Source organism: Lagenorhynchus albirostris, chromosome 10 (genome assembly GCF_949774975.1).
Source record: "Lagenorhynchus albirostris chromosome 10, mLagAlb1.1, whole genome shotgun sequence".
Lineage (NCBI taxonomy): Eukaryota > Metazoa > Chordata > Mammalia > Artiodactyla > Delphinidae > Lagenorhynchus > Lagenorhynchus albirostris.
Genome location: NC_083104.1, coordinates 90,327,896 through 90,355,446, shown reverse-complemented (window position 1 = coordinate 90,355,446; position 27,551 = coordinate 90,327,896). Strand labels below are relative to the sequence as shown.

At 39.1% G+C, this 27,551-nt stretch overlaps 1 protein-coding gene across 8 annotated transcripts in view; it reads left to right on the top strand.

Annotated features, from left to right (window-relative positions):
- The window catches only part of RNF144B (ring finger protein 144B), a 255,843-nt gene that overhangs the window by 142,171 nt on the left and 86,121 nt on the right, over positions 1 to 27,551 (top strand). For 5 of the 8 annotated variants that reach the window (XR_009543046.1, XM_060163605.1, XM_060163604.1 and 2 more), the window contains one exon: positions 23,538 to 23,666. Coding sequence is in view for 4 of the 8 variants with exons in the window: in XM_060163605.1 (XP_060019588.1) it covers positions 23,538 to 23,666 (129 nt within the window). In the remaining 4 variants the exon portion in view is untranslated. Of the gene's footprint in view, positions 1 to 23,537; positions 23,668 to 27,551 lie in introns of those variants that run through there. The other 3 variants (XR_009543045.1, XR_009543043.1, XR_009543044.1) reach the window with 2 other exon arrangements.

Genomic DNA, 27,551 nt, shown 5'->3' with positions numbered 1-27,551 from the left:
CAAACCCCCCAAATCTCAGTCCAATGTTTTTACCCACTCTTCCATACTCCTATTAAAAATAACATTGAAAAATGTCAGTAGGGATATTGAAATAGGTAAGTATTCTTGTTCTGTAGTATACTGTGTATCCTATATATTCATAGTCAATTTTTTTACCTCCCATATTTATGTATCATGGTTCTAGATGCCTCCCTTTTTAACTGATTGCAAGCCAGAGATCCTTGGCACCTTAAGTCGTTTGAAAGTGTTACATTTGGAAGAGGTACTGGTTAGCTATGAACTGCTGTCTCTTAAGGCATTTAGAAAGATGAGAGTCCTCATCATGCCTGTCTTTCATTTTAGACAGTTGATGGCATTTTAGACTGTTGATGTCATTGACTGCTTCCATCAATCAATCAGTGGTCCATGTGGAAGGTGGCTGTTATCTGTTCTACCTTGTGAGGGAGCTTAGCTAATCAACCCTTATTAATTAGTCACTAATCTGTGCTGTGTAGCAACAACCGTTTTCACTAAGTGGTGGCAGCATTAATTGATGGAGGATAATGAACCCCTCCCTAATTACAAAGAAACACTGCTTCTTACCTGTGTAGATGATCCCTTATAGATGAAGGGCCACTGAGGGATGGCTGGGACAGGCACACGACGGCAGGGTCTAATTTGTTTTTAACCTGCTTTTAAGAAGTTGTTTAATTAATATGAGATCAGCACATTTGAAAGCTTGAACAGATGCAAACACACACTTATAACCAGTTGTGTAATTGACCGCGGTGGAACAGGCCAAGGCTGAGGATACAGACTTCGCTAATCACCTGCTCACCTCTTACCTGTGGCTGTTAAAAGGCCTGTTCTTTTTAGTGCAGGATTCTCTGAATCTATCTAGAAGGCCATACTGTGTTGGGAGGAGTTTAAATTATGTCTTTGATCAAAAACTTGTAAATTGGTTCATCTCTGTTCATTATTCACCATAAACGTTGCTGTTCTTTTTTCTTCTTTGTAGCCTTCCTAAAAATCTGGGGTTCCTGTGGATATTGTGTATGGTTGTGGGTAAATAGGTCGCTGGGTTCAAACCTCAGAGCCAAAGAATTCTAGAGTTCTAGGAGTCTTGAGGAGCAGCTTTCTAGTCTGGGGATTAGCAAACTACAGGACAGAGCCAGTCCAGCCTGTGACCTGTTTTTGTGAATAAAGTTTTATTGGAACACAGTCATGTTCATCTGTGCATGTATTGTCCATGCTGCTTTGTTTTCTTTTTCTTTTTTTTTTTGCGGTATGTGGGCCTCTCACTGTTGTGGCCTCTCCTGTTGCAGAGCACAGGCTCCGGGCGCGCAGGCTCAGTGGCCATGGCTCACGGGCCCAACTGCTCCGCGGCATGTGGGATCTTCCTGGACCGGGACATGAACCCGTGTCCCCTGCATCAGCAGGCGGACTCTCAACCACTGCGCCACCAGGGAAACCCTTTTTTTTTTTTTTTAGTTGATTCTTGCTAAAAGAATCAGAAGCTCTGACTGAATTACGTCAGCCAAAACTGAATACAATTTTCACTCCAGATAGCTAATAGTGCAAGTAGAATAAGGTGTATTAAACATGGCGTACTTAAAAAATTTAGCTTCAGCACTTTTATCTCATGTAGATTTTGTCAGAAACTAAAATCCTCAAATCTTTTTACATATAGTGTTCTTTCACCATATATCTCCATACTGTACTTTTGCAGATGAAACTTTTAATCTGAAAGCAGGATTTTATGGTTATATTTATTAAGTTAGGTTCACCCCATTGTTTTGTTCTGTCATGATCTTCTTGAATCTTAGCTGCATCATCTGATGTATTAGCTATCCTTCCAAGATTTATCATCTGCAAATTAGATACGAATGTAATTTCTCTTTCAAAAAAATTTTATTGAGGTATAGTTGATTTATAACATTGTATTTAATTTCTGCTGTACAACAAAGTGATTCAGTTATATATATATTATTTTTCATATTCTTTTTGCATTATGGTTTATCACAGGATATTGAATATAGTTCCCTGTGCTATGCAGTAGGACCTTGTTTTTTATCCATCCTACATATAAGAGTTTGCATCTGCTAATCACAAACTCCCAGTCCTTCCCTCCTCCACCCCTCCTCCCCCTTGACAACCACAGGTCTGTTCTCTATATCTGTAAGTCTGTTTTTGTTTCATAGATATATTCATTTGTGTCATGTTTTAGATTCCACATGTAAGTGATATCATATGGCATTTGTCTTTCTGTTTCTGACTTACTTTGCTTACTATGATAATCTCTAGGTCCATCCATGTTGCTGCAAATGGCATTATTTCATTCTTTTTAATGGCTGAGTAATATTCCATTATATATATAATATCCACTATATATATATATATATATATATATGTATATATCTCTGTCTTCCTTATCCATTCATCTGTTGATGGACATTTAGGTTGTTTCCATGTCTTGGCTATTGTAAATAGTGCTGCTATGAACATAGCGGGTGCATGTATCTTTTCAAATTATAGTTTTGTCTGGGTGTGTGCCCAGGAGTGGGATTGCTGGATCATATAACAACTCTCTTTTTATTATGTTGAGGAACCTCCATACTGTTTTCCACAGTGGTTGTACCAGTTTACCGAATGTAATTTCTTATTGGCCCAAATCACCGACAAAACTGCTGAATGAGACAAGGCTTTGTAGGGACATGTCATAGCTTTGAAGACAGTTGCCAAATTTGATGTCTTTCCATTAATCAGCCGCTTTGATCATTATATCCAATTCATAACTATTTATATTATAAACCACTTCTCTAATTAAATGCTTTTCAGAAATAAATACCTTGAGATGACAGCATCCCCATATCTGCAACATGGTAACTTTTCTTAAAGCAAAACAAATAAAAAAAAGTGAAGTTAGTCTAGCATGGAAATTCTGTTGACTTTTATTTATAAGTTCTCCCCTTTCAAAAGTTCACTTATTCAACAGCTATTGATTAAAAGAAGCTAATATAAATGAAGTGCCTATCGCAGTACCCAGAACAAGGCCAACTGCACAATATTATGCTAATTTTCTTCCTTTTCTATTTCCTTCCTTCTTTCCTCTTTCCTTCCCCCCGCCCTCCTTTCCTCCCCCTCCCTCTTTCTCTTTCTCACTTTCTTTCACAGTTGTATACATGATGCTGTATGCACAGAGGATTCAAAGATAGATAAGGACAATTCCTGTTTTCAAGAAGCCCATGGTCTAGTGGGGAAGATGAATACTCAAAATATATGTAAATTCCTCCCAAATTATAATTTCCCCTTATGTGAAATCTGATTTTTAAAATTTGCTTCTGAATACTTTTTCTTTTCTAACACAGTAGATTGGGATCTAGATTTAAATCTAGTTTCTCCTCTCAGTCTCTGTCACAGTACCTAGCTTCGATGCATCAAATATTTGTTCAGTTGTTTATTATACATCTCCATCACCACAATGCAGGCTCCACAAGAGAGAAACTTTGCATTTGTTGTTCACATATCCCCAAGATCAAGAATAATAGCATGAAATATACTAGATGCTCAATAAATACTGTATTATATGGAATCTAAGAAGCCATCAGTTGTAAGCTATACCATTATTTTACATACGCAAAGAAAGAAAAGCACTACCAATTAATTTATGGTACCTACTGAGATAGTGATGAAAAGATGCTTCCTTGTTTCAGAGTTGTTAAAATGTGAAATAATATGCACCTTCAATTCAATGAGTAAGGGTAATTGTCAAATGGATGGGAGAATTGACGATCTTATGATAATGATTTTCAAGGATCAAATAACAAACATTTATTGAGTAGTTGTCATGTGCTGTGTTGTGTACTTCCTTCAAGTCATCCCTGGCCATACCACCTTGGGGAACTCCTCCTGCATTCCTGAAGCTACAGAAACTCAGAGTCTGACAATACAGTTTAGGACTTAATTATGTACTGCCTTTTATTGATCACCACTGTTTCTAGTGAAGTAGCAGTCTTGTCAACACAAGTAAATTATAAGCCCTTTGAGCACAGGAACCAGTTTTTAAAAAAATAATATATTCTTCACAGTGCTTCCCGTTTCTATTATCCAGAAAGGAGAACATGGCAATTTAAAAACTTGCAGGATTGAATATTAAGTATAGAGATAATCTAAGAATGCTTTTAGACAGATGGATAAGAGACTTATAGAAATGAACAGATTGAAGGAATGTGTGAGAAGGTATACATAATGAAAAGAATATTTATGACATATCATTCCAGAGGACGCTGGTAAATTGATTCAAAAGCACAGGGGCAGTGGGCAGGCTTATTAAGGAGCAAGGAGATGTTGCAGATGAACAGGCAGGCATAAGAAAATCCCTCATCATTTATTTCCTAGGAAAATCCAAAAGAGGCAATAAGGAAAGAAGGGGACTAAATGGGAAGAAGTGGAGAAAACAAGTCTCTTGTAATCTTATTAGCTTCCATCTCTCTTGCCTTTTCTTCACCACCTTCTCAACGCTCCAGAGAGCTAAAACTCAAATGCAGGCTGTTCCCCCTTTGCTGTCAACACCTACCCCCTTTTCTCCACCTCTTCTTACTACTTTCCTCAGCAATCCAAGGCTTTAAGTAGGTAGTTCTTTCTTAATAAAGCATCTTTCCTTCTAGATTTAGACATATTCTTAGAATTATGGGGAGAAAGAAATGGTAACACAGGGAAATATGGGGAAGAGGAAGAAGTCTATAATTAATAATCACTTTTTTTTTTTACATGTGCCAGGATCTTTACATAAGACCTTTCATTTAATCACAATCACCGTCCTTAAAGATTTTAGATATCTGTCCAAAGTATCAAAGGCATTAACTAGGAAAGCTGTCGTGCAAACTCTGGTCTGTCTCTAGAACCCAGAATTCATGCTGGCTTTTTACAACATCACTTTGCCATTCAGTAGATTGTTTCTCCTCCTTCTAATTATGAAAGATTTGTTTTCTTATGTATTCTTGTATTTAATACCTAGGTATTTTTCGTCACTTAAAGAGATTTTGCCAAGATTTAGTAAGTTTTAAATATGTTTAGTTACACAAGTTATACAGTTTATAGTGAAAACAATTGGAAAGTACTGATAAGCAAAATGAAGAAGATAAAAGGTCACCCACCATCCTATGTGCCATGATTTTTAAAATTACTAAGATGTAAAACAACCCCTCCTCCATTACAAAATATTTTGAATAAGAATATAAGCTTAAGTGCTCACTCACAGACAGATACTTGGACATGGACTAATAGATCAGTGGCCTGGAATTTCATCCCTTGACCAAAGTATTAGTTTTAGGCCTTCTTGTTGTGGGGTCTGTGTTTTGTTTTATTTTCTTTCCTAATGAGCAATTGAACCAAAGGATCAGGTTTAATTATAACTAGAGTCCCTTTCTGTGTGTACATCACTGCAGACCTAATTGTAGGCTGGCATCCCTGCTGCGGCCTGAGTGGTCATTAGCTTGCTGATAACGGACTGTTCTTGTCAACAAGGCCTCATTAACCATTGTTTTTTCAGAAAAATAGTTGTAAGGGTTGAACTTGTGATTGAGGACGCACTGGGCTCGTGGTGCTAAGGGAAACTTTTACTTGTTACATGGCTAGAACCAAGGACTCTCGACTCCAATAAGTGATGCTACACAGGGAAGACCTACCTGGCTGTGCCCTGCAGGACCAGGCATGTGATGTAATGGGAGGAACCCTGACCTGAGAGCGATCAGGCCAGCCTTCTAGACCAAGCACTTCAGCTGACTTTGGGCTAATCATTTTGCTTTCTCTTCCTCAGCTTCTGCATCTGAAAATGAGAAGGTTTTACTCAATGATCAGTGAGATAACTTTTTGCAAGTAAAAATAATTTTGCGTGGTGCTTATGCAATTTTTTTTTCTTTTCTTTCTTTCTTTCTTTTTTTTTTTGTGTGTGTGTCCATGATTTTATCTTCTTAGGTTACACACTAGAGGGCAGTGGTACATTAATATTATAAACTATGAGTGTGCTTGGTACTGCACTCAGCTGAAATTCATAGATGTTTGGGTTAGTAAGGGAATTTATATACTTATCTACTCATATAAAATATAGGAACTGTTTTGTAGTTTCCCTGCTTGACACTCATCTTGCCCTTTTTGAGTATTTGCAGTGTTGGGAATCTTGCTACTTCACAAGTCAGCTTTTTCTCTTGTTAAGTTTTAGTTATTAGAGAGTTATTTCTTTAATTAAAGAAAAATCTACCTACTTATAGCTTCTACCAACTGGTCCCATGGCAAGACAGAAAACCTGTTTATTTCTTGTAATGGTACTCCAAATATCAATATTTCCTAGACTCATACTACTGAATAGTTACAATTACCATTTTTTGGTAATTGAACACTCTAAATTTATGATCTAGTATATATCAGGCACTGTACCTGGCATCTTATTTGCATTATTTTATTTATCTTTAAAGTTAACTCTGAGGGAGATTTCATCTTTATTTATTTTTATTTTATAGAGGCTCAGACCAAAATCCTATAACCAATAAGAAGTGAAAATGGGACTTGAACCTGGGCCTACCCGATTAAAATTCCTGCCACTGGCTACAATATGTAGCCAGTCCTTTTATAGATGTGATGATCAAGACCCAGAGACAGTAAGCAACTTGTCCCAGATCACACAGCAAAATAGGAAAAGAGTGAGAACTAGATTCTAGATCTTTGGGGTGCACATTCATTTTTTCTTTACATTACAGTATAGTACATTCAAGACCATTGTCATTTAATTCCCAGGTCCTCTTCTCTATATATGAATTGTTCCCATTTCCTGTCATTGTTATTCTGATGGTTTCCTTGATATCCTGTCATGTCCTCTGAGCATACTCTTAATTTGCTGCATCCTTTCTAAATTATAAAACTCAGAATTCAAAACAATGCTCTGTCTCAACAGTACAGAAGGCACTGAGCCTGTACTTCCTGTCATTTGGACTTAATTTTCCAATTCACATTGTCTAAGGTTGCATTAGTATTTTAGTATAATTTTGGCTTATTTCAAGCATAAGGTCAATACTACCCTTTGTTCCTTTTAATTTTATTTTAATTTTTATGAAATGTAAGAATAAGACAAAATGATTCTGTCACATTCTTACTGACAGAAAAAATCCTCCTGATCTGATGAGGAGTCCTTTTGAGTTGATAAAAAGCTATGGAAAAATCTTGGCTTCTTAAGATATTCAAAAGATGTGAATGTGAAGATATTCCACTTTCTGGGATGACGAGTGGATTCATGTTTTATGTCAATGTACATGTTTTTTGTTTTTTATTTTCCTTCCTGTCAGAAATGCACACTTACTCCATGTGGGGCACATTTGTTTTCTGCTGTCCATTGTCTCTTGCCATAGCACAACCTTGACATCTTTGTAAGACAGGCTGCCTGAGACAGGCTGTTGTGCAAGGGGCCCTGCCTTTCTCTAGCTAAGAGATGGGCGTGTGAAGCAATACTCTCTGTTCTAGGACTGGGAATCTTGACCTGAGTGGTAGAGGATAGAAAACTTGGAGGCTTGATTCATACTGATAATAGTAGTGCCCGCTGAGCAGTCTGCCCATTAGATCCTGTTGTCCTTACTCTCCAAAATTGCCTTTGATCTGTGAGTGACTTCATGTATCATTCCAATAATACAGATGTATATGTACATATATACATATATATAATGTTTAAAGTCAGAATCAGTTTCTGATAATTACAACTAAAACAGTCCTCAGTCATACACTGATCTTTGGAATATATTTACTTTTTAAAAATAGCCTTATCAGAAAGTTCTACTGTTTCATGACATAATAGAATAGCTAATCTACCCAACAGAGTTTTTTCATTGTTCATCTAGTATCACATTTATTGTACAAACTGTTTTGTGAAACATGTTTGGTATTGTAGCTTTAAAATATATTTGCCACATCTAATGCAATGGATGCGTTCTTCAAAAACTAGTGATAGGGACTTCCCTGGTGGCACAGTGGTTAAGAATCCGCCTGCCAATGCAGGGAACACGGGTTCGATCCCTGGTCTGGGAAGATCCCATATGTTGCAGAGCAACTAAGCCTGTGCACCACAGCTACTGAGTGTGCGCTCTAGAGTCCATGAGCCACAGCCACAACTACTGGAGCCCTCACGCCTAGAGCCCGAGCTCCACAACAAGAGAAGCCACCATAATGAGAAGCCCATACACTGCAAAGAAGAGTAGCCCCCACTCGCCGCAACTAGAGAAAGCCTGCACGCAGCAACGAAGATCCAACACAGCCAAAAATAAATAAATAAACAAACAAACAAAAAACTAGTGATAGGCAAACAGATGGAGAGATATACCATGTTCTTGGATTGGAAGAAGCAATATTGTGAAAATGACTATACTACCCAAAGCAATCTACAGATTCAATGTAATCCCTATCAAATTACCAATGGCATTTTTTACGGAACTAGAACAAAAAATCTTAAAATCTGTAGGAGACACAGAAGACCTCGAATAGCCAAAGCAATCTTGAGAGAAAAAAACAGAGCTGGAGGAATCAGACTCCCTGACTTCAGACTATACTACAAAGCTACAGTAATCAAGCCAACATGGTACTGGCACAAAAACAGAAATATAGATCAATGGAATAGGATAGAATGCCCAGAGATAAACCCACACACATATGGTCAACTAATCTATGACAAAGGAGGCAAGGATATACAGTGGAGAAAAGACAGTCTCTTCAATAAGTGGTGCTGGGAAAACTGGACACCTACATGTAAAAGAATGAAATTAGAACACTCCCTAACACCATACACAAAAATAAACTCAAAATGGGTTAAAGACCTAAATGTAAGACTGGACACTATAAAACTCTTAGAGGAAAACATAGGAAGAACACTCTTTGACATAAATCACAGCAAGGTCTTTTTTGACCCACCTCCTAGAGTAATGGAAATAAAAACAAAAATAAACAAATGGGACCTAATGAAACTTCAAAGCTTTTGCACAGCAAAGTAAACCATAAACAAGACCAAAAGACAACCCTCAGATTGGGAGAAAATATTTGCAAACAAATCAATGGACAAAGGATTAATCTCCAAAATATATAAACAGCTCATGCAGCTCAATATCACAAAAACTAACAACCCAATCCAAAAATGGGCAGAAGACCTAAATAGACATTTCTTCAAAGAAGACATACAGATGGCCAAGAGGCACATGAAAAGATGCTCAACATCAGTAATAGAGAAATGCAAATCAAAACTACAATGAGGTATCATCTCACACCAGTTAGAATGGGCATCATCACAAAATCTACAAACAACAAATGCTGGAGAGGATGTGGAGAAAAGGGAACCCTCTTGCACTGTTGGTGGGAATGTAAATTGATAGAGCCACTATGGAGAACAATATGGAGGTTCCTTAAAAAACTAAAAATAGAATTACCATATGTCAGCAATCCCACTACTGGGCATATACCCAGAGAAAACAATAATTTAAAAAGGCACATGCACCCCAGTGTTCATTGCAGCACTATTTACAATAGCCAGGTCAAGGAAATAACCTTAATGCCCATTGACAGATGAATGGATAAAGAAGATGTGGTACATATATACAATGGAATATTACTCAGCTATAAAAAGGAATGAAATTGTGTCATTTGTAGAGATGTGGATGGACCCAGAGACTGTCATACAGAGTGAAGTAAGTCAGAAAGAGAAAAACAAATACTATATATTAATGCATATATGTGGAATCTAGAAAAATGGTACAGATGAACCAGTTTGCAAGGCAGAAATAGAGACACAGATTTGGAGAACAAACGTATGGACACCAAGGGGGGAAAGTGGGTGGAGGGTGGGGGTGGTGGGATGAATTGGGAGATTGGGATTGACATATATACACTAATATGTATAAAATAGGTAACTAATAAGAACCTGCTATATAAACAAAATAAAATAAAATGAAAAAGAAAACCACAAAAAACCCCAGAAAATCTAGTGATAGGGAAGTCCCTGGCGGTCCCATGGTTAGGACTCTGTGTTCTCACTGCTGAGGGCACAGGTTCGATCCCTGGTCAGGGAACTAAAAATCCCATAAGCCACATGGCACAGCCAAAACAAAAAAACAAACAAAAAAAGAAATAGAAAGAAAACCTAGTGATAAATGAAATTTTATCAATTGACTTCACTAACGGCAATTGCTAGTCAATAAAAATTAATGTTGACAGCTTATTTTGAATCTTTTGGAATGCTTATTATTCATCAGCTTTATAAATTTAAATTTTGATGAATTTAGGTTTTTTTCCAAGAGGGAAACACTTATATATATACACACACACACATATATATATACATTTATATAGTTGAAGTATAATTGATATATAACACTATGTTAGTTCTAGGTGCACAACATAGTGATTCAATATTTCTGTACATTACAAAATGATCACCAAGATGAGTCTAGTTCTGTCACCATACAAAGTTATTACAATGTTACTGACTATATTACCCATACTGTACATTTTATCCCAGTGACTCATTTATTTTCTAACTGGGAGTTTGTACCTCTTAATCTCTCTCACATATTTCACCCCCACTCTTCTGGCAACCACCTTTGTTTTTTGTATCTATGAGTCTGTTTCTGTTTTGTTATGTTTGTTTATTTGTTTTTTAGATTTGCATATAAGTGAAATTGTTCAGTATTTGCCTTTCTCTGTCTCAATTATTTAACTTAACATAATACCCACTAGGTCCATCCATGTTGTCACAAATGGCAAAATTTCCTTCTTTGTTATGGTAATATTCTGAGTAATATTCCATTGTATATATATTTACCATATCTTCTTTATCCATTCATCTATTGATGGGCACTTAGGTTGCTTCCATATTTTGGCTATCGTAAATTATGCTGCAGTGAACATAGAGGTGCATATACCTTTTCTAATTACAGTTTTTATTTTCTTTGGAAAAATACCAGAAGTGGAATTGCTTGACCATATGGTTGTTTTATTATTAATTTTTTTAAAAAATTATTTATTTATCTACTTTTGGCTGCGTTGGGTCTTTGTTGCTGTGTGCAGGCTTTCTCTAGTTGTGGCGAGCGGGGGCTACTCTTCGTTGCTGCACGTGGGCTTCTCCTTGCAGTGGCTTCTCTTGTTGCAGAGCATGGGCTCTAGGTGTGTGGGCTTCAGTAGTTGTGGTTGTGTTTCGCGGGGTCTAGAGCGCAGGCTCAGTAGTTGTGGCGCATGGGCTTAGTTGCTCCGTGGCATGTTGAATCTTCCCAGACCAGGGCTCGAACCTGTGTCCCCTGAATTGGCAGGCGGATTCTTAACCACTGCACCACCAGGGAAGTCCCTATTATTAATTTTTTGAGAAAACTTCATACTGTTTTCCACAGTGGCTGCACCAGTTTACATTCCCACCAACAGTGCACTAGGGTTCCCTTTTCTCCAGATTCTTGCCACATCTCTTGTTTTTTCTTGTCTTTTTGATAATAGCCATTCTGACAGGCTTCAGGTGATATCTCATTGTGGTTTTGAGCTTCTTTTCTTATGTTTGTTGGCCATCTGTATGTCTTCTTTGGAAAAATATCTGTTCAGTCCCTCTGCCCATTTTTTAAATTGGGTGGTTTGTTTTTTTGATGTTGAGTTGTATGAGTTCTTTGTATATTTTAGATATTAACTCCTTGTCAGATATATCATTTGCAAACATCTTCTCCCATATCAGATATATCGTTTGCAAATACCTTTTACCAAATATCTTGTCTCATTCAGTAAGTGGCCTTTTTGTTTTATTGATAGTTTCCTTTGCTGTTCATTTTTATATTTTCAATTAAATATTCATGTTTGAAACCTATTGCTATATAATTTTAGTGACAATATTATATCTTATTTAGGTAGTGTTTTCTATACCATAGGCATAAGTCCTAATAGCAACAATATTAACTTTATTGTTCTAAGGACATGCACATATAGTTCCATGTGGCAGTCTCAAACCAAATTATTTATCTCCAAGGGCAGTACTGACAGCACTGTTTGCTACATTATAAATCCCCTCTTGGATGGTCTAAGGGGGAAACTCCTCCCTGGTTTCAGTACAAAGGAAAAATGGACTTTTCCTAAGTAACTGATTTGCTTTGCTCTCATGAATCCTGTGAATATTTTGGGGTAATGATTACAAGGAAGCAAAAAGCCATAGTCATGGCCCTATTCTGGCTCACTTGTGGCTTCATCTTACTTTTCTACCTTTATTTTTCTCCGGCCTCATTTTTTCTTTCTTATTTTTTCTTTTCTTTTATGTTACTTTACCTTACTGTAGAGTATGTAAGCTTCTGTGAATCCTTTTATTCACTGGAGAGGGTTATAAATAAGTAAAAACTAAACACATGGATTCATTCCATTTTTCCATCTATAGCTCCTCCTGCTTTTCTTTTCTTTTTTTTGTGGTATGCGGGCCTCTCACTGTTGTGGCCTCTTCCGTTGCGGAGCACAGGCTCCAGACGCGCAGGTCCAGCGGCCATGGCTCATGGGTCCAGCCACTCCGCGGCATGTGGGATCCTCCCGGATCGGGGCACGAACCCGTGTCCCCTGCATCGGCGGGGACTCTCAACCACTGCGCCACCAGGGAAGCCCTGCTTTTCTTAATTGTCTTTGTTAAAGGCATCTTTCAACAACCTATCTCTGAGGCTTAAAACTTGGAGTTATTTTAAATCCTCTGTATCCCTCATTCCTTATATATAGTTAGTCTTCAGAAGTTGTTCAGTTGTGCTTCTACAATATTGCTTACATGCTGGGGAAAAACAAAGGGAACTGTGGTCTTCTGTCTGGGAAATTTGGGATAGCATTTGAAGAGACGTGATGATCTGCATCCTTTAGATCACTGATCTTTTGGTGAAATTAGCTGCTTTTCCTCCATCTGTTCTGTCCTTTTCCTTCTTACTACGATTATCTTACCTGAATTAAGATACCAGGTAAGATATCTTCATTACCAGTCATCTAGATGAATAAAATTATCTTGTGGTTGATTTTCTTGCCTTTAGATGAGTGGTTCTGAAACTTGAGCATGTATCAGAATCCCCTGAAAGACTTGTTAAAACGCAGATTCCTGGGTCCCATTTTCAGAGTTTCTGATTTCTGAGTCTGGGGTGGGGTCCAGGAGTATGCATTCCTGACATGGCCCCAGGTGATGCTGCTGCTGCCCAGGGGACCACACTTTGAGAACCATTGCTCTAGACTGCCCTCCTCATCCATTCCACATGCTCCTCCCAGGTTATAGCTCTTTAAGGGTTGCTTCTTTTCTTAAAAATCTTCATTGGTTCTTTATTGTTTATGTAATTTATTTTCACATTTCAAATGTCCTACCTAGTATTCAAGACCCTGAGAAAAATCTGAATGCAACTTTTCTCTTCATTTTCTGATATTTCTCTTTGGTCATGCTGTAATACTTTTCTCTTCCTTCCCTCGTCTCTATTTATTAATGATCAGCACATTCTCTAGGGCTCTGCTCAAATGACATCCACTTCATGAAGCTTTGCCTGATATTCCCAGTTGTAATTGGGAGCTGGCCCTCTTTTATTCCCTTACAGCATTTACAGTATTATGTCTTTAAGTATTAGCAGAGTTATCGTGCCTCATCTACTGAATTTAACAAGCTCCCAAACAAGGAATGAGGACTGTCAGTCTCTATCACGTGCTTTTGACATGGAAGGTCGTCTTTAAAACTCATCTGATTATACTTACATAGTAATTTTGGGGGTTGAGGGCGTAGAGGATGAATGTTATTATGAAACGCTTGTAGGATTTCCCTGAGATCACATTTCTTTGTGGCAAAAATCATAACATTTCCCACTTTCATTAATACAAATGAAATATTTCACAAAACATATAATAGGCAGTTAAGAAAGACCCCAAATTAACTTATCCTGCTACAGGATTTCACTTGAACAGTGATTTTTGTCTCATCTTGATTATTGCCAAAGTTTATTATCATGGCCACTTTATGGACCAAATTATATAGATGAAAATCTATAGTAGAAGTACTCCCTACATTTGCCAATTTGTAAGTAATAAAATGTCTGTGTTGGTGTAGACAAATGAATATATTAAAATAGTATGAACATGAAACACTTTTTCTCATGTATTTACAGGTATTGTCTGTATGAAGTAATTTTCCCATCAGAATTCTAGATTAAATTTTATTGAACTTCAGGACTCCTCCAGAATCCATTGTGTGGTAGTGTATTTTAGGAATCCTTAAAAGGGAGCATAACATAATAAGCACTTTTTCCAAATTCTTTTTATGTTTTAATTATTTTATTTTAATTTGTAGAGCAGTTCACATTGATACTCCCCTTGCATCACTATTTGGGAACCAGTCACAAAACTCCTGTTTAAATATTTGGAAAAGGGGCAACTGCCATTCCAATGACCTGAATTAAATGTGAAACTGATATCACTAAACATTAGATATCTCATACTTTCACCCAGTAATGAAAGGAACACTCATGGTGACAAAACCGAGTTCACATTTAGTGGATTTCTTTTGTGATTTCTCATTCCTCCAAGTTACTGAATAAGAGTTTTGTTGCGGATGGAGCAGGGAGGTTGATGGACAGAAGATCCAGCGGATTACTTCACTTGGCTGCAACTAGCTCTTGCTGTCTGTGCAGGATTCAGGTCAACCTCATTGTCTGAGCAGGACCTAGACCCTTGACAGAGCTCCAGCAGGAAGTTTCCTTTTACAGGTCTTTCTGGAATATATTGTGTTCACATGTGTGATAGCAATTTAAATCCCATTACTAAGATTACGGGTAATTATAAGAGGTCATATAAAGGAGCTGGAAAACCAAAGATTTCTCTGCCATGCAGGTTTGCTTGTGAGGCTAAGAGTATGTTGTGCCTGACGTTACATTCCTTTGGAGAATGGGGATGGTGGGGAGGTGGCCGTGTGAATTGGCGTTAGAAGACTAACATGTTCCCAGCTAGCCTTTTCCTACTGGTATTCTGGATGATTATCAATCCTACACCTCATCTCATTCTATCTCTTTTCTGACTATCAATGAGAAGACAGATGCTTTTGCATACTTGGCGAAACTTTGATTAAAAGGGCAGCAGCAGAGTCGAATCTCTTTGATGTCTTTGCCTTTGGTCGGTCTCCTTGGCAATATATTCTGTATCTCAGTAAAGTCTTTCCCCTTTCCAATCCATCAAGACCCTTTTATTTCTTTATTATTATTTTTTTTACATCTTTATTGGAGTATAATTGCTTTACAATGGTGTGTTAGTTTCTGTTCTATAACAAAGTGAATCAGTTATACATATACATATGTTCCCATATCTCTTCCCTCTTGTGTCTCCCTCCCTCTCACCCTCCCTATCCCACCCCTCTAGGTGGTCACAAAGCACCAAGCTGATCTCCCTGTGCTATGTGGCTGCTTCCTACTAGCTATCTGTTTTACGTTTGGTAGTGTATATATGTCCATGCCACTCTCTCGCTTTGTCACAGCTTACCCTTCCCCCTCTCCATATCCTCAAGTCCATTCTCTAGTAGATCTGTGTCTTTATTCCTGTCTTACCCCTAGGTTCTTCATGACATTTTTTTTTCTTGAATTCCATATATATGTGTTAGCATACGGTATTTGTCTTTCTCTTTCTGACTTACTTCACTCTGTATGACAGACTCTAGGTCCATCCACCTCATTACAAATAGCTCAGTTTCGTTTCTTTTTATGGCTGAGTAATATTCCATTGTATATATGTGCCACATCTTCTTTATCCATTCATCTGATGATGGACACTTAGGTTATTTCCATCTCTGGGATATTGTAAAAGGAGCTGCAATGAACATTTCGGTACATGACTCTTTTTGAATTATGGTTTTCTCAGAGTATATGCCCAGTAGTGGGATTGCTGGGTCATATAGTAGTTCTATTTGTAGTTTTTTAAGGAACCTCCATACTGTTCTCCATAATGGCTGTACCAATTCACATTCCCACCAGCAGTGCAAGAGTGTTCCCTTTTCTCCACACCCTCTCCACCATTTATTGTTTGTAGATTTTCTGATGATGGCCATTCTGACTGGTGTGAGATGATATCTCATTGTAGTTTTGATTTGCATTTCTCTAATGATTAATGATGTTGAGCATTCTTTTATGTGTTTGTTGGCAGTCTGTATATCTTCTTTGGAGAAATGTCTATTTAGGACTTCTGCCCATTTTTGGATTGGGTTGTTTGTTTTTTTGTTATTGAGCTGCATGAGCTGCTTATAAATTTTGGAGATTAATCCTTTGTCAGTTGCTTCATTTGCAAATATTTTCTCCCATTCTGAGGGTTGTCTTTTGGTCTTATTTATGGTTTCCTTTGCTGTGCAAAAGCTTTTAAGTTTCATTAGGTCCCATTTGTTTATTTTTGTTTTTATTTCCATTTCTTGAGGAGGTAGGTCAAAAAGGATCTTGCTGTGATTTATGTCATAGAGTGTTCTGCCTATGTTTTCCTCTAAGAGTTTGATAGTGTCTGGGCTTACATTTAGGTCTTTAATCCATTTTGAGTTTATTTTTCTGTATGGTGTTAGGGAGTGATCTAATCTCATACTTTTACATGTAGCTGTCCAGTTTTCCTAGCACCACTTATTGAAGAGGCTGTCCTTTCTCCACTGTACATTCCTGCCTCCTTTATCAAAGATAAGGTGACCATATGTGTGTGGGTTTATCTCTGGGCTTTCTATCGTGTTCCATTGATCTAGCTTTCTGTTTTTGTGCCAGTACCATACTGTCTTGATTACTGTAGCTTTGTAGTACAGTCTGAAGTCAGGGAGCCTGATTCCTCCAGCTCCGTTTTTCGTTCTCAAGATTGCTTTGGCTATTCGGGGTCTTTTGTGTTTCCATACAAATTGTGAAATTTTTTGTTCTACTTCTGTGAAAAATGCCAGTGGTAGTTTGATAGGGATTGCATTGAATCTGTAGATTGCTTTGGGTAGTAGAGTCATTTTTACAATGTTGATTCTTCCAATCCAAAAACATGGTATATCTCTCCATCTATTGGTATCATCTTTAATTTCTTTCATCAGTGTCTTATAATTTTATGCATACAGGTCTTTTGTCTCCTTAGGTAGGTTTATTCCTAGATATTTTATTCTTTTTGTTGCAATGGTAAATGGGAGTGTTTTCATGATTTCACTTTCAGATTTTTCATCATTAGTGTATAGGAATGCCAGAGATTTCTGTGCATTAATTTTGTATCCTGCTACTTTACCAAATTCATTGATTAGCTCTAGTAGTTTTCTGGTAGCATCTTTAGGATTCTCTATGTAGAGTATCATGTCATCTGCAAACAGTGACAGCTTTACTTCTTCTTTTCCGATTTGGATTCCTTTTATTTCCTTTTCCTCTGATTGCTGTGGCTAAAACTTCCAAAACTATGTTGAATAAGAGTGGTGAGAGTGGGCAACCTTGTCTTGTTCCTGATCTTAGTGGAAATGCTTTCAGTTTTTCACCATTGAGGATGATGTTGGCTGTGGGTTTGTCATATATGGCCTTTATTATGTTGAGGAAAGTTCTCTCTATGCCTACTTTCTGCAGGGTTTTTATCGTAAATCGGTGTTGAATTAGGTCAAAAGCTTTCTCTGCATCTATTGAGATAATCATATGGTTTCTCTCCTTCAATTTGTTAATATGGTGTATCACATTTATTGATTTGCGTATATTGAAGAATCCTTACATTCCTGGAACAAACCCACTTGATCAGGGTGTATAATCCTTTTAATGTGCTGTTGGATTCTGTTTGCTAGTATTTTGTTGAGGATTTTTGCATCTGTGTTCATCAGTGATATTGGCCTGTAGTTTTCTTTCTTTGTGACATCCTTGTCTGGTTTTGGTATCAGGGTGATGGTGGCCTCGTAGAATGAGTTTGGGAGTGTTCCTCCCTCTGCTATATTTTGGAAGGGTTTGAGAAGGATAGGTGTTAGCTCTTCTCTAAATGTTTGATAGAATTAGCCTGTGAAGCCATCTGGTCCTGGGCTTTTGTTAGTTGGAAGATTTTTAATCACAGTTTCAGTTTCAGTGCTTGTGATTGGTCTGTTCATATTTTCTCTTTCTTCCTGGTTCAGTCTCAGAAGGTTGTGCGTTTCTAAGATTTCTCCATTTCTTCCAGGTTGTCCATTTTATTGGCATAGAGTTGCTTGTAGTAATCTCTCATGATCTTTTGTATGTCTGCAGTGTCAGTTGTTACTTCTCCTTTTTCATTTCTAATTCTATACATTTGAGTCTTCTCCCTTTTTTTCTTGATGAGTCTGGCTAATGGTTTATCAATTTTGTTTATCTTCTCAAAGAACCAGCTTTTAGTTTTATTTATCTTTGCTATCATTTCCTTCATTTCTTTTTCATTTATTTCTGATCTGATATTTATGATTTCTTTCCTTCTCCTAACTTTGGGGTTTTTTTGTTCTTCTTTCTCTAATCGCTTTAGGTGCAAGGTTAGGTTGTTTATTCGAGATGTTTGTGTTTCTTAAGGTAGGATTGTATTCCTATAAATTTCCCTCTTAGAACTGCTTTTGCTGCATCCCATAGGTTTTGGGTCGTCGTGTCTCCACTGTCATTTGTTTCTAGGTATTCTTTTATTTCCTCTTTGATTTCTTCAGTGGTCACTTCGTTATTAAGTAGTGTATTGTTTAGCCTCCATGTGTTTGTATTTTTTACAGATCTTTTCCTGTAATTGATATCTAGTCTCATAGCATTGTGGTCAGAAAAGATACTTGATACAATTTCAATTTTCTTAAATTTACCAAGGCTTGATTCGTGACCCAAGATATGATCTATCCTGGAGAATGTTCCATGAGCACTAGAGAAAAATGTGTATTCTGTTTTTTTCAGATGGAATGTCCTATAAATATCAATTAAGTCCATCTTGTTTAATGTATCATTTAAAGCTTGTGTTTCCTTATTTATTTTCATTTTGGATGATCTATCCATTGGTGAAAGTGGAGTGTTAAAGTCCCCTACTATGAATGTGTTACTGTCGATTTCCCCTTTTACGGCTGTTAGTATTTGCCTTATGTATTGAGGTGCTCCTATGTTGGGTGCATAAATATTTACAATTGTTATATCTTCTTCTTGGATCGATCCCTTGATCATTATGTAGTGTCCTTCTTTGTCTCTTCTAATAGTCTTTATTTTAAAGTCTATTTTGTCTGATATGAGAATTGCTACTCCAGCTTTCTTTTGGTTTCCATTTGCATGGAATATCTTTCTCCATCCCCTCACTTTCAGTCTGTATGTGTCTCTAGGTCTGAAGTGGGTCTCTTGTAGACAGCATATATATGGGTCTTGTTTTTGTATCCATTCAGCCAATCTGTGTCTTTTGGTGGGAGCATTTAGTCCGTTTACCTTTAAGGTAATTATCGATATGTATGTTCCTATTCCCATTTTCTTAATTGTTTTCGGTTCGTTATTGTAGTTCTTTTCCTTCTTTTGTGTTTCTTGCCTAGAGAAGTTCCTTTAGCATTTGTTGTAAAACTGGTTTGGTGGTGCTGAACTCTCTCAGCTTTTGCTTGTCTGTAAAGGTTTTAATTTCTCCATCAAATCTGAATGAGATCCTTGCTGGGTAGAGTAATCTTGGTTGCAGGTTTTTCTCCTTCATCACTTTAAATATGTCCTGCCAGTCCCTTCTGGCTTGCAGAGTTTCTGCTGAAAGGTCAGCTGTTAACCTTATGGGGATTCCCTTGTGTGTTATCTGTTGTTTTTCCCTTGCTGCTTTTGTTTTCTTTGTATTTAATTTTTGACAGTTTGATTAGTATGTGTCTTGGCGTGTTTCTCCTTGGATTTATCCTGTATGGGACTCTCTGTGCTTCCTGGACTTGATTAACTATTTCCTTTCCCATATTAGGGAAGTTTTCAACTATAATCTCTTCAAATAGTTTCTCAGTCCCTTTCTTTTTCTCTTCTTCTTCTGGAACCCCTATAATTCTAATGTTGGAGTGCTTAATGTTGTCCCAGAGGTCTCTGAGACTGTCCGCAATTCTTTTCATTCTTTTTTCTTTATTCTGCTCTGCAGTAGTTATTTCCACTATTTTATCTTCCAGGTCACTTATCCGTTCTTCTGCCTCAGTTATTCTGCTATTGATTCCTTCTAGAGTATTTTTAATTTCATTTATTGCGTTGTTCATCGTTGCTTGTTTCATGTTTAGTTCTTCTAGGTCCTTGTTAAATGTTTCTTGCATTTTGTCTCTTCTAGTTCCAAGATTTTGGATTATCTTTACTATGATTATTCTGAATTCTTTTTCAGGTAGACTGCCTATTTCCTCTTCATTTGTTAGGTCTGGTGGGGTTTTATATTGCTCCTTCATCTGCTGTGTGTTTTTCTGTCTTCTCGTTTTGCTTATCTTACTATGTTTGGGGTCCCCTTTTTGCAGGCTGGAAGTTTGTAGTTCCCGTTGTTTTTGGTGTCTGTCCCCAGTGGCTAAAGTTGGTTCAGTGGGTTGTGTAGGTTTCCTGGTGGAGAGGACTAGTGCCTGTGTTCTGGTGGATGAAGCTGGATCTTGTCTTTCTGGTGGGCAGGTCCACGTTTGGTGGTGTATTTTGGAGTGTCTGTGGACTTATTATGATTTTAGGCAGCTCTCTGCTAATGGGTGGGGTTGTGTTTCTGTCTTGCTAGTTGTTTGGCATAGGGTGTCCAGCACTGTAGCTTGCTGGTCATTGCGTGAAGCTGGGTGCTGGTGTTGAGATGGATATCTCTGGGAGATATTCGCCGTTTGATATTATGTGGAGCTGGGAGGTCTCTTGTGGACTGGTGTCCTGAAGTTGGCTCTCCCACCTCAGAGGCACAGTACTGACTCCTGGCTGCAGCACCAAGAGCCTTTCATCCACACGGCTCAGAATAAAAGGGAGAAAAAGAAGAAAGGAAGAAAGGAAGGAAGGAAGGAAGGAGAAGAAAGAAAGAAAGAAAGAAAGAAAGAAAAGAAAGGGGGAGGGGGGAGGGAGGGAGGAGGGAGGGAGGAAGGAGGGAGGGAGGGGGGAGGAAGGAAGGAAGGAAAGAAAGAAGATAAAATAAAATAAGATAAAATAAAATAGTTATTAAAATAAAAAATAATTATTAAGAAAAAAATTTTTTAAGAAAAAAACCCAAAAAACAAAAAAAATGGACGGATAGAACCCTAGGACAAATGGTGGAAGCAAAGCTATACAGACAAAATCTCACACAGAAGCATACATATACACATTCACAAAAAGAGGAAAAGGGGAAAAAATCATAAGTGTTGCTTTCAAAGTCCACCTCCTTAATTTGGGATGATTCGTTGTCTATTCAGGTATTCCACAGATGCAGGGTACATCAAGTTTATTGTGGAGCTTTAATCCGCTGCTTCTGAGGCTGCTGGGAGAGATTTCCCTTTCTCTTCTTTGTTCTCACACCTCCCAGGGCTCAGCTTTGGATTTGGCCCTGCCTCTGCGTGTAGGTCGCCGGATGGCGTCTGTTCTTCGCTCAGACAGGATGCGGTTAAAGGAGCCGCTGATTCGGGGGCTCTGGCTCACTCAGGCCGGGAGGAGGGAGGGGCACGGAGTGCGGGGTGGGCCTGCGGCGGCAGAGGCCGGCGTGACGTTGCACCAGCGTGAGGCGCGCCGTGCGTTCTCCCGGAGGAGTTGACCCTGGATCCCAGGACCCTGGCAATGGCGGGCTGCACAGGCTCCCCGGAAGGGGGTTGTGGAGAGTGACCTGTGCTCGCACACAGCCTTCTTGGTGGCGGCACCAGCAGCCTTAGCGTCTCATGCCCGTCTCTGGGGTCCGCGCTGATAGCCGCGACTTGCGCCGTCTCTGGAGCTCCTTTAAGCAGCACTCTTAATCCCCTCTTCTCGTGCACCAGGAAACAAAGAGTGAAGAAAAAGTCTCTTGCCTCTTCGGCAGGTCCAGACTTTTCCCAGGACTCCCTCCCGGCTAGCCGTGGTGCATTAGCCGCCTGCAGGCTGTGTTCACGCCGCCAACCCCAGTCCTCTCCCTGCGCTCCGACTGAAGCCCGAGCCTCAGCTTCCAGTCCCGCCCGCCCCGGCGGGTGAGCAGACAAGCCTCTCGGACTGGTGAGTGCCGGTCGGCCCTGATCCTCTGTGCGGGAATCTCTCTGCTTTGTCCTCCGCACCCCGTTACTGCGGTCTTCTCCGCGGCTCCGAAGCTTCCCCCCTCCGCCACCCGCAGTCTCCGCCCGCGAAGGGGCTTCCTAGTGTGTGGAGACCTTTCCTCCTTCACAGCTCCCTCCCACGGGTGCAGGTACCATCCCTATCCTTTTGTCTCTGTTTATTCTTTTTTCTTTTGCCCTACCCAGGTACGTGGAGAGTTTCTTGCCTTTTGGGAGGTCTGAGGTCTTCTGCCAGCGTTCAGTAGGTGGTCTTTAGGAGTTGTTCCACGTGTAGATGTATTTCTAGTGTATCTGTGGGGAGGAAGGTGATCTCCGCGTCTTACTCTTCCGCCATCTTCCCCTCTTCCCCAGGACTCTTTTAGATGTTGACTTGCTTCCAGTCTGGATCTGGGAAATTTATTTTTTACCACTGTCTTTAAATAAATGCAGTGTAGTAAAATAGTTTTGAAGTATTTGTTGTCTGAATATCGCGGGAATGATATAATATCTCTTTCTAAGAATGTTGACTCATACTTTTGCTAATTTATTAGCTATATCCCCTTATTATTAACCTTGTAATTTGCTTAACTCAGAGGTTTCTTTCTGAATCTTACAATCCATGTTCAGATGATTACTATGATGCATCTGTTTCCGTTAATCACTGTAATGTAAATGCTAATGGGCATTTACTAAATTCTTCTAGTTATTTCTTCTGACTTAGATATGAGGTCCTCTTTCATTTATGTTCTATTTTTATCTATTGCTGGGGCATACTGTCTTACTGGCAGATTTTTGAAGCCACAGGGATTAAATGTCTAGAGTGGACACTTTGTTCCAGTTTGATGGAAGAAGACCAGACATTCCTGAGCTCTGCTTGTAAATCAATGTCCCAGCCTCAGTCTGGGTTTTAAAATTGCCCAAGTGGGAATGATAAGAGTCCATCAGATGCTCATTTTCATATCAGATTTTTGTAAGGTTCAAATGACCTATTTAACGTCAATATATCTTGGGATCTCATGAAATTTTCTCTCAATGTTCTAGGCTTCACTTGGCCAGCCTTTATTCTTTGGTCCCTTCTTTGAGGTGCCTAACTTCGCAACCTAACCACTAACTCCAAAGCAGACCTGCCTCTTGCTCTGTTTCCTAGCAATGATAAAATCATCACTCTTACTGCTGTGGTAAAGGAGGGTCGAGGAAGCCATGGAGAAAAACTCCTACCTGGGGACACCAGAGGCTCCTTTTTTTCTTCAAAGTTATGGTGTAACGTTGCTGTGTTAGAGTAAGAAATGGATGAACTCAACCTCTGTCTCTAGCTTCCCTGAGAACCAAAAAAGCAAGACACAAGTGCTCCAAAGAAGCTACGTGCCATTGTACCCTCGGGTGTTGGCTTTTGATCCTGATCACTTTTGCATTTTTCCACTGAAAGCCTACATCTTGCTTTGTTTTCTTCCAGATTATCACCTGGTTCTCCTGAAAGAGAAGGTGATACAGCCCAGAGCCTTTGCTGAGAAAGGTGTGTTCCTCAGAGGGAAAAACACAGGACAGCTGTTGTGGAGAAGCTTTTGGGCAGTTAATGGAACAGGTGAGGTCCTTTAAGGCTTAAATCAGCTGAGGGGTGAGATGCTCTCTAGAAACTTGGGTCGTAACCACCCATCTTAAATATTTCTCTCTGCTGATGTCATGGGCAATGGAAGTCCTCCTGTCGTGGCTGAAAACCATCCTGAAGAAAATCAGCATCATGGGGTGGGTGTGGGGAGAATGGGAGGAATGTCCCTGGCCAGGAGGCCGGAGGTGCCCCAGGAAGCTGTTTCCTCTGAATAGTTAAATGGCTGCCTCTCAACTTGCACAATGTCACATTGAATTTGAAACAGGGAACTTTTTATATTTTTCCCCTGATTGTGCTGGCACCTGGCAGATGCCTATTTACCGCAGGCATCAATACACATAGTAATCAAAGGAAATCAGAGGCACAGATTAGCAACAGCTGCAAGTCATTAGTGACAGACATGGGAAAGCACAATTCCGCACCCAACTTTGAAATAACCAATATGAGTATTTCAGAGCATGAGGGTTACCGCAGGGCACTCGCTAACATGAGAGCAGCCAAACAATAGTTGGGCTTGTCTCTCAAGAGAGCCCTTCTTCTCAACGGCAGCGCCGCACTCTCCATATTAGAAACCAATCAATCACGCGATATTGGTCCTTTGAGTGTCAGCTCTTTCAGAGTGTGTGTGTCCATCTTCAGATCAAAGGTTGTCTCAACCGAGAAATAACCTCTGGCTGGTGGGAAAACTTATCTTCTGTCATAATTTTAGTGGTGGGAGTTTGCATGTATTCCTGAGGAATTAATTATATCATTACCTAGTTGGAAACGGCCATATAGAGAGGAAAATAAGATATTCCCCTTTCCCATTTAATTTCATTTTTTCCATATTTCTATTTGAAAATCAGCTCTGATTGATAGCCGTTCACTTGGTAGTTACACATTTTCACTGGCAGCACTAACCTTAGCCTACTCCGGAAAATACTATTCAATTTTTAGCTTTTCCCTAATCAATTCATTCAGTGCCTCGGTGGAATATAAGTTGGTCATTTAAAAATTTCTAGCTGTTGCCTGATATGTCCCAAAACAAATTTAGCCAGCATGGGTTTCTATTTTAGACCATCTCTGGAAATGCAGATTTACTGTACAACTGGGTAATGGCCTAGAGATAAACAGACACAGTGAGCTGCTGTCTGATTAGCAGGACTGGGCAAAATTTAGCATCATATGTATTGCAGTAATTGGACCATTGGACCATAGGATGTAGATTAAATTGGTCTCTTCACTACATGTGGTATCTTTTCCCTTTACTCAATATTAAGGTAGGATTATTATTTTTTCTGTTTTAGAAAATTCTCCTTCCCCTGCTCTTCTCCCCAAAAATATCTTCTGAAAGTTTTCCTAAAAATTCTTATAATAATAAGTAACTCATTTTGGAGATTAGGATAAGAAAGGGAGAACAATTCTTTCATTTAGTTCAGAGCCAACCATTAAGCATCAACTCTTTAACAGCAAGCAATGTGCTATTATTTTAGAAGAAAGCTTCCAGGGAACATGGATTCCATAAGGCCCATGGCACATCATAAGCATTCAGATGAATGTTACAGTCTTATGTGTTGTTTTTTAAACTTTTGGAGGAGAGAAATTATTTTATACTTGATTGAATACCATAATCTGTAGCCCTAAGGAGGAGTGAATTCTTGGGGTCATTTTATAAGGAAGAAAAACATGGTATTAATTCATAATTTTATTTACTCATTAATCCAGCACATATTTATTGAACATCTCCTATATCGCAGGAAATTTTAGGCATTGCAGATACAGCAGCAAAATTAAAAAATGACCTGGTTATAATGTACTTGATTGGTGATAAGGATATAGGCAGCTTACGTTTGAGGTGGCAGCTTGACTACAATTCTTTATTGTATACAGCTTCTTTTTCCTTCCTCCCTCCCTCCTTTCTTCCCTTCTCTTTCCTTCCATCTCCCTTCCCTCCTTTCCCTCCTGCTCAGTTCCCTTTCCTTCACTCTCCTATATCCATGCTATATGATTTAGACATTAGAGAGACTAAGCATGGTTTGTTACACAGAATTATTTAATAAAGTACACATTTTGAGAATTAATCTGTATTATTTAGGCTAAAACTACTATAACAAATGAAACCCCAAATTTTAGTAGCTTAACACAATAGATGTTAATTCCTTGCTCATGTAACAATCTAATGAGAGTGTTCCAGTTGGTGGGAGGCTTTCCTCCACGCAGTGACTCAAGAACTTAGGTACCTTCCATCTTGTGACGCTGCCAGGCCTTGGAATCCTTTGCATCCAGCTGGTATAAAGGGAAACAGAAGGTTAAGAAGGCACAGCCATTTCTTTTTTAAATTTTTATTTATTTATTTATTTTTATTTTTGGCTGCCTTGGGTCTTTGTTGCTGTGCGCGGGCTATTCTTTGTTGTGGTTCCCGGGCTTCTCATTGTGGTGGCTTCTCTTGTTGCAGAGCACGGGCTCTAGGCGCGTGGGCTTCAGTAGTTGTGGCACTTGGACTCAGTAGTTGTGGCTTGCGAACTCTAGAGCGCAGGCTCAGTGGTTGTGGCGCACGGGCTTAGTTGCTCCGCGGCATGTGGGATCTTCCCGGACCAGGGCTCAAACCCATGTCCCCTGCACTGGTAGGCGGATTCCTAACCACTGCGCCATCAGTGAAGTCCAGGCACAGCCATTTCTTAACCAACTTGGCCTGAAAGAGGCAAATGTCACTTCTGCTCATATACCATGGGGAGAGCTGACTGGATGGCCCCACCCAGATGAAAAGGGGATTGTGAGATTCTTAGTCTTGGCCTGCACAGATACTTTGAAGTGACAAGTCTATACCAAGGAAGTGGGAGGACAGGTATGAATAAACACAGTTGTATGTCAGGCACCATGCTAATTTCTGAAGATGAAAAATGGGTAAGTCTAGGGTGGTGAGGGCCACACAGATACACAACTAACCAAACATGATATCCAAGTACTAAATAAAGTCATATGTGAGCACAGATGCAGGGACAAATACCTCACTCTGGAATGGATTCAGAAAGCAGAAGCTTAAAGCGCTTCATCTAGCAGAGAAGAGGAGGAGCTGAGAAGAAGCTCAGTATGTCCAGATAGTGATGAGCTACTCGATGTGTCAGGTGTTCAAGAATGTGGGGGTAACTAGGCCAGATCAGAGAGGGCCTTGTGGGCTGTGCCTTTTGCACAAATAACTAGAATGTGAATGTGAATGTATGCTGTGCATTTGAGGCTTCAGACAGGTCTTTTGATCCCACTCCTTTCTGAAGCCCTTCTTGGATATGTCATTACATATGTGAAAGGAAGCTGATGTTTAAAACTTGAGGAGTCATATGTGACTTTTTAAGATGAAAGTTGTTTGGATTCTGAGAAAGGAAGTTATATCCTTGGCAGCCTTGTTCCTTACTGGGTAGGAATGTGTCACCTTACAAAAGAGGCATGTTAAAATGCATGAATTCCCCCATCTGATTTCAAGGTTGACACTTCATCACACATTTAAGGTCCCTTCCCTTTCTCTTAATACTAGTAGTAGTGAATGTGCTTTATTATAATGCCGGAGAGAGCTTGGAGTTCCAGGTATCAAAAGAGGCTGAGGTTGCCTCAGCTGTTCTAGGTGGAGAGCACCTTGTTCCGTGCTGATTAAACTTGGCCTAGGGGACATGCCGAAGAGTAGGGTCACTATGGGATCAACATGGGAGGCCAGCTGCAAGATACACCCATTGCTTTTCCCAAAAGTTTTTATAAACAGAATCAAGCTTTTGATATCCCTGTATTCCTTATCATACAACACTTATCATATAAGCTTATCTTTATCATATAGCACTGTTAATTTCATAATGAATATTTGCTTTCCTTTTTCGGTAGATAGTCTCAAGCTTG